The sequence below is a fragment of the Esox lucius genome, chromosome 12 (assembly GCF_011004845.1).
Source record: "Esox lucius isolate fEsoLuc1 chromosome 12, fEsoLuc1.pri, whole genome shotgun sequence".
NCBI classification, from domain to species: domain Eukaryota; kingdom Metazoa; phylum Chordata; class Actinopteri; order Esociformes; family Esocidae; genus Esox; species Esox lucius.
The window spans coordinates 25162391-25174459 of NC_047580.1; the positions used below are offsets into that span (position 1 = coordinate 25162391).

The 12069-nt window shown below is 39.2% G+C and overlaps 2 protein-coding genes and 1 non-coding gene across 3 annotated transcripts; 2 read left to right on the forward strand and 1 right to left on the reverse strand.

Moving 5' to 3' along the window:
• Nucleotides 1-202: 202 nt before the first annotated feature.
• On the forward strand, nt 203-4838 carry LOC105022345 (tumor protein D54-like). Its single transcript, XM_010890631.3, has 9 exons — nt 203-505; nt 965-1083; nt 1320-1468; nt 2199-2246; nt 2933-3034; nt 3402-3428; nt 3681-3728; nt 4016-4064; nt 4185-4838. The coding sequence occupies exons 1-9, from the start codon at nt 478-480 to the stop codon at nt 4266-4268; spliced, it is 654 nt and encodes a 217-aa protein (XP_010888933.2). The 5' UTR covers nt 203-477; the 3' UTR covers nt 4269-4838.
• An 815-nt stretch (nt 4839-5653) lies between these two features.
• trnae-cuc lies at nt 5654-5725 on the reverse strand. Its single transcript has one exon. It is a non-coding gene; the product is annotated as a tRNA-Glu (tRNA).
• Nucleotides 5726-6129: 404 nt separating this feature from the next.
• Nucleotides 6130-10572, forward strand: ppdpfa (pancreatic progenitor cell differentiation and proliferation factor a). The gene is made up of 4 exons (XM_010890629.3): nt 6130-6302; nt 8906-9080; nt 9184-9277; nt 9402-10572. Exons 2-4 carry the CDS (start codon nt 8948-8950, stop codon nt 9535-9537), a joined length of 363 nt encoding a protein of 120 aa, XP_010888931.1. The 5' UTR covers nt 6130-6302; nt 8906-8947; the 3' UTR covers nt 9538-10572.
• The last annotated feature ends 1497 nt before the right edge of the window (nt 10573-12069 follow it).

Sequence of the window (12069 nt, forward strand, 5' to 3'; positions counted from 1 at the left end):
ACTGACAAAAGTGTATTACCTGAGTTGCAGAGTTGTAGAGTTGTGTCATTTCACCACTGACCTTTTTAACTAATAAATAACAACAATTCTGTTTTCGACGATAGTAATTATATTATTATGGATACTGTTGCAACTCATGTTTAGCCAGCTGAGTAACTTCAGTAGGCTATTAGTTATGTTCGAAAAAAATCATGTCGGCTATCCCATTTACACGTTTACTATTTCCCATGTGCACGTGAAGTTACCATAAATCTCGATCTCGAAATACAGGATCCCTTTTCCTCTGAACAAGATATAACCTAGATGTTATAATTCTAAAATATATTAGAGTTTTCTCTAAATCAACGAGTGGTTTTAAGGAAAGAAAAGCATTTGAAAAATCTAGTGTATAATATATTAACCAAGATTAGGTTGGATACCAAGGGCTAACGTTAGCTTTAACACGGACAATACGTGCGGGGTACAACTGAGTTGTTCATGCCTCTGGTCATAATGAATAGGCAAGGTAAGTCGATAGCATTTAGTAAGACTATATTGTTTCATTTCTTTAATGACCGTCTGATCCTACTCTAAATCACACGATGAGATAATTTTTTTTAAATGTGACATTATATGACTTCGCTTCCTAGCCTTTCTATGCATGTATTAGCAACACGCGATGTCATTGCTAGCGCTACAGGTAGCCATAGAATTCAGCACCGTGGACAGCACAATGGGCTAAAGTGAGAATAACTCACTGGGCCAACACAGAGACTGTAGACCACATCTTTCTGAGAAAATCTTCAGCCTGTAATTGCGAGTTGTGTTTAGGGTAAATGTATTATTTATTTCAGGAATACGAACTGTGTGGACTACTGGTTACAGCAGCCTACTTGTGTCAGCAACTGATTAAATATGCATTAATTTTGTCATTGCTCAATCATTGGAATGGAAATGCCCAATAAAATATTTACTACTTTCAAAGGTTATTGTGGGGAAAACGTGTCGCCCAGGAACATTCCCACTGGAATATTAAGAAATGGAAGGCAGACTAACAATCTATCAGAGGAAGATGAGGATGATTTAAAGATGGAGCTAGCAAAGGTATTCTGTCTGGATATCCAACGTTGCCCTTTGTCCCATTCTCAGTGTTGCCATATTCATTTAAGTTGAATGTGTCTTAAAAATTATATTCTGTTCAGATTTTGATGCATACGAGGCACAAGTCATACAATTATTTCTAATGCCTAATTATTTATGACAACTCTAGTTCTTATTTATGTCAAATATAATCTGGATCATTGAATGTTGTAAACAAATTTGCCATTTGTTGTCCTCAGACAGAGGATGAGATACAGACGTTACGGCAGGTGCTTGTTTCCAAAGAGAAGTATGCAATGGACATCAAGAGACAGCTGGGTATGGGTCCCTTCAGTGAGATTAAACAGAACATGTCAAAAGGCTGGCAGGATGTTCAAACCTGCAACGTGTAAGTGCTTAACACTCCTTTGAGATGCCCTCTGCTTCCACTGCCTGAACACCGCCGTGACTAGAAAAGAGCTATTGAAAATCGCTTAACATTAAAGCATCAAAATTAAAGGCATTTGAAAACTGTGTAGACTAGAGGATTCAAACGGAGAGAGGCTGTTTCAATACCGATCTTAGTGAGTAAAGGCTGACCACAACTCCAAAAGACTATTGGGTCCTTCCATACATTTTATTTTATTTTAGTGTTCATTTAATATTTTAGGTAGACATTGGGCCCCAATATTAAATCTTAAAATTATATGAATTCATGAAATAGATTACACTGAGAACAGTGTATTTTTTTATTGATTAAACACGTCCCTCTGTCTTCTATGATCTATGCTAAATTAATCTTAAAACAATTGCGTCTGTTAACTTTGCACTCAGATTTTAGTTCCTTAAGGACTTATATGTATCATACTGGGTTTATCTATTTTCATGAATTAGATGCAGGTATTCAGGCAATTCAAAAGGTTTCACAAACTTTGGTAATATGTCTGTATTTCTAGTCATTTAAAAGATCATTATTTATGTAATGTGATTTGCTTCATGTGTGTCCCTCATTTTAAGGTCACCCCTATTTCATGAACTTAACTTTTATTTTAAGTGGAAAAACAGGCTTATGTTCAGTAAATGCAGGCTCATGTTCTCCTAGATGAAGCAGTAATAATAATGTACCTTTATATTTACAGATATCTTACAGCCTCAGCTACTCTGGAGGACATCAGCCAATCTAATATGTAAGTGGCCATTATGTTTACATTGTTCATATAACTCTGAATTGGAATTTTTTAAAGCAAATTTCACATTATATGTTTTTCCATGTGTTGTCATTCTGTCACATGTCAGATAACAAGCTTTATGTGGGGACTGCTGATAGGATTTTAAAGTGTTCTAGGATAAGAGGTCCGCTAATAGCCTGTCTTAACATTGGCAGCAGCATTAACACAAGAGGCTGAGGATGGCCTGGGCAAGACAAGGAGAGCACTTCACTTGGTAAAAATAGAGGGGACATGGTTATCTGGCTACCTGCACCAGGATGGGGCTAATGGTGAACAAGCTTGGGGCTCATGTTTTGGTGTTTTACCCAATGTGAATCAGCTGAACTGTGCTTATAGAACATGTCTTCCAGCTGTGGAGATGAACAGCAAGCACCGAGGGAGACAAAAAATGGGGCTTTGATATTGTCTTAGCCATTTTCCCTTATAGTTAATGTTCCAAATCTAAGGTGGGAATGGTGACAAATGTTACGTTTGCCTTTTTCTATCACCCTAAAAAGTAAATTTTTCTGGTGGATTCTCTAGTGGTTGCTCAAATTCTAACTCTGAGAAACCGCATACGTTCTTTTAGGAACCCTTCAAAAAGGGTGCATCAACTCCCTGTCTGTCCCGCATCTCTGACCCTGTCTTTCTTCCTCTGTAACTAGGTATAAGAGGACCCAGGAAAGTCTCTCTAATGCAGGACAGATGACCAGCGCTGCTGTGTCCACTGTGGGTGTGGCCATCACAAGAATGCTGGGAGATATAAGGTGCTCACTGCCCTTCCCCCCACCATTTAATTATCCTGTCTTCCTCCACTGCCTCTACTACTCATCTGTCCTCCAGCTGTATCAGTCATCTGTTATTAATCCCCTAAATCAGCCATCCATCTTTTTAATCCAGCTACATACAGTAGATATAGCTCCTTATCCCCTGAGCAGACACGCACTGTCCATTACAGCCCATAATACGTTAGAACTATGCAGTTCCCTTCCACTGGACACATTTGTGGAGGACGAGTGTTTCTTGTCATGAACGTTACAATTATTCATACCTCCGTGTACCCTCTTGATTATCATGTCTGCCCATCTCTCTCTCCCTTCCTCTTTCCTGTTATGCTGCCTACTGACCGAGCAGATCTCTACCTTTGCCCAGCCCACATCGGTAAGGATAGAGCTTGACCTCCAGCCTATAAGCAACAGATCCATTTCCTCTCTGAGGATTTACTTTGGTTTTGATGTGATAATGTCATTGAGTTATTTTGCCGTAGCTCAGTAAACTGAGCCTGGAAATCTTTTAAGTAAATGGTTGCGTTATCTGGTTGCATTATCTGTTGTTCTCATTTACGTGCTATACGTCTCTTAGTGATACTCTTAGTCATCTGTATTTCTGTGCCATGCTGCTCTCTGACACCAGCCCCAGCTCCTTGACCCACTCCATCAGTGTGCCCGCAATGAGTATGAGGTAAGACACTGGGCACACCTGTTTCCCAGACTGACAACATGGAAAGTATGTCCTGATGCTACTGCCTGCAGTGATGCTATAAGCAGTTAATGGCATTTTAATTATATTAACTCCATCCCCAGACTAATTACAAAGAGTGCTTGGAGAGGAATAGTCTGGTGAACATGATTCCACTTATGTTAGTTCTGCAAGTTAAATAGTTACATTCAAAATTTCATTTTTGAGTTTAACCTGAAATGATACTTCAAAGCAATGCCCATTCATTAGCATGATGTGTCTTTCTTTAGACATTCCAATACCTTCAGGTCTTTTGAAGACATGGTGGGAAGCATGAAGGTAAGTGTCCATGATCTTTCAACATTCACAAATAAAAAGAACTGGAAATACTGTATTTTCACATTTGTGATTACAAATATTTTCCTCATCTCTCTACGGTCTGCGCTCTCTCTGACACAGACCAAGGTGTCCGGGAGTCGAGGGAATGAGGGAGAGGTCTCTGGTTTTGGCAGAAGCCCATCTCAGAACAGTGGTTCCTTCTAACATAATCCACCTAATTTAACCACCCCTAAAAAGTAATGTCAGTATAACCCCTTATATTACTTTGTTGCCATTGTCCATATCCCATCTGACATTAACATTATGTAATGAGGCTGGTGCATGAAGAAAGTACAGTTAAAATCAATATGGATTCAATATTTGTGTTGTTTTTGTTGTTGGAAAGGGGTGGGAGAGATTAAAAATGTAATACTGTGAATGACTGTATCAAACTGCAAGGAATGTGATAGAGGAATGTAGCTTCAATTGTAGGATCATTTCTAATATGCATCTGTTTATATTGTCCCATTCTTTAAAGGAAAATGTTACTGTTATATCCTGCTATTCCATTCTAAGAACATGACCATTACAAAGGTAGTCCTATAGAAAAATATTTTTGTACTTTAAGAGTATTTTCAATTAAAATGTGTTATATGTTGTCTGGTCTAATGTCTAATCATTTTAGATAATATACCTTGCAGTGAACATGAAGAAATGCTTCTGATGGATTTTTGTATGTTTTACACTAACAGCTATCAATGTTTAGGAGTAGTGTGTATTTCAAATATATGCCCAACTTTTATTTAAATTACACTTTAAAGTAGCTTGGTGTGATATCCAGATATTGCTTTCAGTTGTTAATTACTTTCTTTGAGTTCTGTGGTTTACTGCTTGAACTACACTCTAAATATACTCAAAAGTGCTCTTAATATATGTATCAAATAAAATGTATATTGCGTTTTCCACAATCGATTGCGGTTCCCCAATGTTGTGTTTTTGCTGTGTCAGAACTCGTTTTTCACTATACTTGCTAGTTAACAAAGTTCTAACAAGCTCGCTTTTGTGAGTCGAGCGCAATATAACCAGAACCAGATGAGGCTGCAATAGCGCTCGCTCCACCTTGCTCTCCCCAAGTGAGAGTTGCTAGCTTAGATCAAGTAGTGTTTCCGGGTATGTAGGAATTTGGTCGTCGACGTGACCAATATCGACATCACCAACGCAAATGTGAAGTGTGTAGTGCAATCTGTAGACACGCGAAAGGTGTTTTTATGTCGTTTTGCACTCAGTTCGACATTCATTTCGGCGTGGTATACATACGCCATTTGAGCGACTGTTTTGCGCAGCAACATGTCAAAATAAAATTAATTTGAGCAATTATTGAGCAACGTTCACATGAGGAAATTGTTTTGAACGAACTGATGAAACTTAGGCTCCTTTCGAAGTAATGTCTGCCCAACAGATGAAAACATAATTACTTGTATTCAGGCCACATCAAAAGTTAATGGTTAATTAGTAAATGAATCGTCTACGTATCGCGCAACGGTCAACTTACTATAATATTGATACTGATTGTTCATGGTATCAACATTTTCAAAACAAATAAAATGTAGTTCCCTGACCGGGAATCGAACCCGGGCCGCGGCGGTGAGAGCGCCGAATCCTAACCACTAGACCACCAGGGAAGTGTACGATGCGATTGCAGTTTGAGTCTTTTATACCTAAATTAAATATATAGCTAAAATAATGAGGGGTTAATGACAAATGAACCACAATATAAATTTCTGCTTCTATGATATAAACCTAATTGGTTAAGTCCACGCTGTAGAACACCACATTAGCTAGAACATGGCCTCTACTCTCCAGGCTAACGTTACTGGGTTAAAGTTCGCTGTCTACTGCTATGGTAAGCTATTTGTTTCCACAGGGTGGTGCGACAGCTGCAGATGCTTGTTCAGTCTGGCTAGTGCGTGTACCGGATTGTATTGCATGTTTTGTTCTTGCCTGGAAAAACGTGCCCTCTCTCCGCCCACGGGCTGCTCGTTATGTGATATGCGTCACGGACTACACTGTATAAAGCTACCTGCAAGTCAACTCTTCGGAAGCCTTCAAGCTGCGGAGACACCAGAAAGACATTGAAGAGATCAATACAAGAACATAACCACAAATGGGCAATAATAGTTTTTCAGCCTAATTCACCTTGCTTTTCCAACCGACCTGCAAAATCAACTGTATTTGGTGTTTTTCAGCATCATCAAAAAGGTACAGTGGGATTGGTTTAATTGCTTTTACATTAACACACGTGGGTATATGTGAACGTATGGACTGATATGAATGTATATACATTCTGGTCCTGAATATTCACCCACCCTATAAGCGGAATTTAGTTTGGACAACATGTATACTTTTTTAACTATAAACATTTGAATGTGCATAAAAGCTCATTAAAATGTTGATACCAATTTTCTCATTGCGGGTGAGATGTGGAACAGCGTTGCCTTGTCTCACTCTAGTGACTCCATTTGTTAGGTTTAGTGCCAGGGTTATAAGAAGCAGACAGCATGGCAATGATGTACAGAGGACACAAGTCTCAAACTTCAATTCTCCCAAAACCTTCAGTAGAATTTATGGAATCAGGCAAGGCAAATACAAAGCCTGCATTAGGCTGGCGATCCCATAAACTCTGCCCAGGAGCTTCTGTCCTGTGCGAACCCATCTGGACAGAGTCAATATCAATCATGAAGTTTACATTTACATTTTAGTTTTTAATTAGATGTGCTTATTGAAAGAGGATGTCACTGTGCTTATAAAACTGCCTTTGAATCCTGTGTAGTTCTGCTTAATGATATATCCTCACCTTAGTGGGCTTAGTTGCTCTGTGTCACACCCCACCCTGTGTGCAGCACTGTTTCCTGGCTAGGTGCCTGGAAGTTGGGACATTATACCTGCACACCCAGGCCACAGACAGCCTAGTTATTTACAGAACATTGTGTGGAAATTAAACTCTCAGCATTAGCCTCTCTCATCCCCTCAGACTGGGTGGTGAGCCAACAGAATGACTTAAGCAAGCACTCAGACACATGGGAAGTGGAGGACATTTTCCTTGAATCCTGCCGTTAATGGTTAACAAGGACATCAGACATGGTTAACAAGGACATCAGACATGGTTAACAAGGACATCAGACATGGTTAACAAGGACATCAGACATGGTTAACAAGGACATCAGACAGAAATAGTGCCTGTAATAGTAAGCTACTTCTGGTATCCTAGATCTGCGTGTTCTCGCCCTTCTGTCTTTTTTCTCTCTCCAAATAAGAATTTACTAATACTACTTCTCACCGTTACAAAATGTTAACATAACTGCATGGGAACAGTGCGCCACAAGAACAAGGGGTTGTTGGTAAACAACGTTATTTTTTTGTCTTGACCAAGGGGCCGTGTTTTTGGTCTAGAAGCACACTTACATCTGCACCTACAGTCTGGCGCTGGTGTTACTTTTTAATTGACACACATCCCAGAAATATATTTTTCCTAAACAGCCCTGTAGAGAAGTCTGATCACAAAATTCCTATATTTCAGTCATCACTTTTGTGTTCAAAACATGTCGTTAAGGCTGTTTTTTTCTTTCCTCACATGTCAAATATATTCATATGTCTGCCATGTTTTTGGATTCTGCTTGAAATCCAAGTGGCAGGCGGGGTAAGCCCAGTACCAGAAGCAACCTTGATATAGATGTTGCATTAATCGGCTTACGTGCCTGTGAGTAGATTAAGTTAAAACCAACTGCCGGCAATTGGATGTTAACAAGTTAACTCTAAATAAATAGCCTGGCAGTGACGGCCCAACATCCAATTTTTTGTTATTTTGGAATGATCAAAGAGATGTACTGTGTAAGACCTTTGAGTGCACTGAGTATAATATTGTTATGACCACTTTGAAACAAAGTATAATTTCATTCCTATCCAAACCTGGAAGACATTTTTGATATATTGATTAACTTTATATAGCAGGAAGAATAAATAGAAGAATAAATCCATGTATAATTTTACAAAATAATTATGATAAACTTTTTACACGGATTGCAAAAATATTGAAGACCTTATTCAGACTGTAAAGGAAATTTAGACTGTCTCTTTAAAGGAGAGGTTAATAGATAGTAATTTACGATTACTCGACCTGATAGAATTTAATGAAATGTTTTTAGTTTTCCAGAAGGGTTTTTATATGGTGAAAATATAATTTGTTTTACAAAATCTAAAACATTTTCAATTCGGTAACAAGGGGTTCTTCAATCCCTTTAAAGGGTTTGAAGAATCCTTTTTGAGGTATTTTTTTTGTACCTCAAAAAATTATCAAAAACCTATTGCGATGGATTTTTTAGCATGTAGGTTCTTTGAGTAGAAATAGCTTTTAAAAATACACCTTGACATTTTTCCTGGAAGAATTTATAGGTGTTCCCCCACAGTTAAAAAGGAATACTTCAAGAACCTATTCTTTTTAAAAGCCGTAATTCAGTGTCCCTCCACCACATGATACAATATTAATAAAAACATGTTTGCAAATTTCTAATGTCACCAATTTTATTAATTTCAGCTGCTAAAATGCTATCCATTTTGATTATGAATAATGAGAAATTACTTTGAAAATGCAAAAACATTCTAACTGGTTTCACTGGCCCCTGAAACAGATGGTTTGGGCTGGAGCCAAAACCAAGTGGTATTTTAGACCTTTGTGACTGGCTTTGATTGGTTACCCTTTGTTTGTAGAACACCACTCATGTAATCTTAATACTTTCACAATAATACATTTAATTTGATGTCACTTTATATAACCCATTCTTCCCCTCTGCCTCTCTCCTGGCTAGATTTTCTGTATTTGATAGGTTTTGAAATAAAGGTCAAAGAAAATGGCAGCAATTCCATCAACGGGCTCTCTTATTGCCACTCATGATTACTACAGAAGGCGCATAGGATCTACTTCTAGCAACAGCTCCTGTGGCAGTTCTGAGTACACAGGAGAAGTCATTCCACACCCCCCAGGTACAGACCAGTATCTCTCACTTGGGCAAAGGAGCACATTATCTTAATCTCTCTTTCATTCCTGACAGCGGTATTCCTAATGCACTGGTTCTGTTTTCTCCAGGTCTGCAGAGACAAGACTCAGGTCACTGGTGGTCATCTTTCTTTTTTGCAAACAAACAGAACCAGCCTGGCAGCGCAGTTGGATCAGATCAAAAGTGAGTTAATTAACCTACGAGTCACAGATCAAATCCATGTACAGTTTAAATGGTATGCTTAACTTCGGAGTAACCAGTTGCTAGCCGGTACCTCTATATAAACAATATGTCTGTCTTGTTGCAGGAGTGGAACATACACAGTGACCAATGGTCAGGTGACCTGTGCCGCCATTGAGATGGTGTTAAACAGTACACTCAATAGACAGCTCAGTGAAAGCAGTGACTCTGGGAAGGATTCTGGGAGCCATCCACCCTACTGATTCTTCACTTGTACCCCAAACCCTTCCCTTAAAAACCCAACATCCCTCTACTCACTGTTGAGTCTAGTCTAGAAAATGGAGGCAGCAGAGATTTTTTTTACCTTTTAGTAACAGAGGATTTATTTCCTCCCTCTGTGTTTATAAATAATATATTATATCGTTTTATAATAAAAGACAAAAAATCCAAACAAAAAACATATGTCTTTCCCAATGTTTGCCAGAGGTTATGGTTTTAGTTGTTGAATAAATCAAAGCACTTACAATCAATTGTTTATCTTGAGTTGTATTCCCTATCCATTATAGTTTTTATATTTCAGTTTATATCAGGTTTGCAAGCAGATTCAGAGGTATTTTATTAATAAATAAGAAAAGGGAAGAAATTGTTTTGGACTTAAATGCCCTTATTGGAAGTGACTATGGCTATGATGACCAGGCATACATGGAAAAGGCTCCTGGAGGGTCCTTCAGAGGTTCATCACATTGAAACTGTGGGTGGAATCCTGAAAGGTCTAGGAACACTTTAAAAGGGTTCTGCAAAGGAACCCCTTTTTGAATAGCTCCACAAAAATCATTTTGGAGTAGATTTTTGACTGGGTAGATTGTATATATTGTTCTTTGAGTAACAAGTATAAATAGTTCTTTACTATACCCTTTGACATTTTCTTGACAAACATATAGGGGATTCCCCAGAGTATTAAAGTGAAGGATACTCTAATAGTACATTTTGGAGTGCAGAAAGCTTTTAGGAGGAACTGTTCTAGAAACCGAGAAAAGAGACAATCAGGGCCTATGTTTATGAGTCTAGTCAGAATCTGTTTGCTAGCCTGTTGCCGTCAAATGCTGATGTATTTGCTAAATGGAATTAAGCCAACTAAGCTGCAATATTTTTAGCAACAGCTCATTGATTAAGAACTGGTTAATGCTTAAATAAAAGAGTACACCTGGTCTGTAATGTAGGTCAGCCACTGTTGGACCACATTGTGCTACTGTGGAGTCAGATGGTTTACCACAGAATAAAAGCGAACATCAAGTGTGTTTTCTATACTAGCTCTCTCTGTTTTCAACACCTGAATAGCATCATGCACACACAGGTTCCTGCCAGGATGACAGATATAACATTTTGAACATTTTGAAAGATTACACCAATAATAATAAGTCATGTACTGGGTCCGCTGCATTAACAGAAGAGCTTAACATTTGGGCCAATTTGCTGACACTCAAATGCAGTAATTTAGGTATTTAGGATTTTCTCTTTAGGCCAGAGTGAAGTGCGCCCCCTGCTGGTCCAGCTGCATCTGGGCTCATCCAGGGACCTACTAGAACTGAACCTTCTGAGCTTCAAAGCAGCAGTAGGATGCAGGATGCTATGCAGTTGGTATATTAAAAGTATCTTTCCTTAATCGCCAACTTATTTAGGCCAAAGAAAATGAAAATAGCAGCGAAAAGTTATGATAGATCCAGTTGTTATTAACATCTAGTTACAGGTAAAAAAAAACAACACTCGGAACAAGATTAACGTGGCTGCTGAAGCTTGTTTGCGGCACCTGACCAATTTCAATGACATTTAAACAGTGAGGTCTTACATACCATTGTCTTAAAAAAACATAAATCCCCCTTGTGCCCCTTCCATCCCTGTTGCCATTCCTGACGTAGCATGTGTCTAAATATGTTCTGCTCTCTAAATCTGACACACATACAGATATAGGAACCTCTCATCCAGCAAACTCATGGTCTGAACATGCTCTGTGAATGGTTTTAGAAACACTGTGGGCAAGATGGGGCGGGGGGGGGGGGGGTCAGGTTAAGTGAGAGAGACATCCAGCAAATCACATTCACAACCGTGTGAAAGGTTGGGAGGTAAAAACATACAGACAGATAACTGACTTGTGTTATGAGGTTAGTGGGTGCCATAGACATTAGGAGGTGATGGGGTGCATTTAGTCACTTCAGATGTGGACTTATGGGGTGGTTGGAAAATGTTCCGACCTCATTTGACTTGCTTGGGTCAGGTGTCATATTTCTCCATGGTTTCGGATTGGGCCTTGTGTGGCAGCAGGCCCAGTTCTCTCGGATGAGCTGTGTCTCCTCATGGGCTCAGTGATATTAGGGGAATCTGGAGCGGCCAATAGCAGCTGCCTGGCTGAGTTAGAGCTAGCTTTGACCTACTTAATTCACTGAGCTGACATGCTTCCTCTGCACACTTTCACATAAGAAGCAGAGCTTGGAGGTGGAGGTGGGCTATGAAGGAGTGGGTGAGGGAACTCCGAATCATTCAGAACATTTAGGTCACACGGAATTCATAACAGTGTTAATATCACCCTAGTTGCGTAGGTGTTAGGGTTGTGGTGGAGGCAATGTTTGAACTGGGATGTGGTCATCAAGCTAGAGGAAAAAGCAAAGCCAGGGCTAACATTCATTGAAAACAGTAGGCCAGTGAACAATGCATAGGATGAGTTGAAAGGACCACTGTTTAAATCACTAACTGTAGCAGGGGGAACACCTGTTACCTGTAAGTCAGAGAGAAAGTGTACA

Excerpts from the sequence above, each read along its gene's own strand:
- LOC105022345 (XM_010890631.3), top strand. The coding sequence starts at position 478 with ATGCCTCTGGTCATAATGAATAGGCAAG. Across the intron at positions 3,429-3,680 it reads CCTTTGCCCAGCCCACATCG|CCCCAGCTCCTTGACCCACT; the intron begins GTAAGGATAGAG and ends CTCTGACACCAG. Across the intron at positions 3,729-4,015 it reads GTGCCCGCAATGAGTATGAG|ACATTCCAATACCTTCAGGT; the intron begins GTAAGACACTGG and ends GTCTTTCTTTAG.
- ppdpfa (XM_010890629.3), top strand. The coding sequence starts at position 8,948 with ATGGCAGCAATTCCATCAACGGGCTCTCTTATTGCCACTCATGATTAC. Across the intron at positions 9,081-9,183 it reads AGTCATTCCACACCCCCCAG|GTCTGCAGAGACAAGACTCA; the intron begins GTACAGACCAGT and ends TGTTTTCTCCAG. Across the intron at positions 9,278-9,401 it reads GCAGTTGGATCAGATCAAAA|GAGTGGAACATACACAGTGA; the intron begins GTGAGTTAATTA and ends GTCTTGTTGCAG.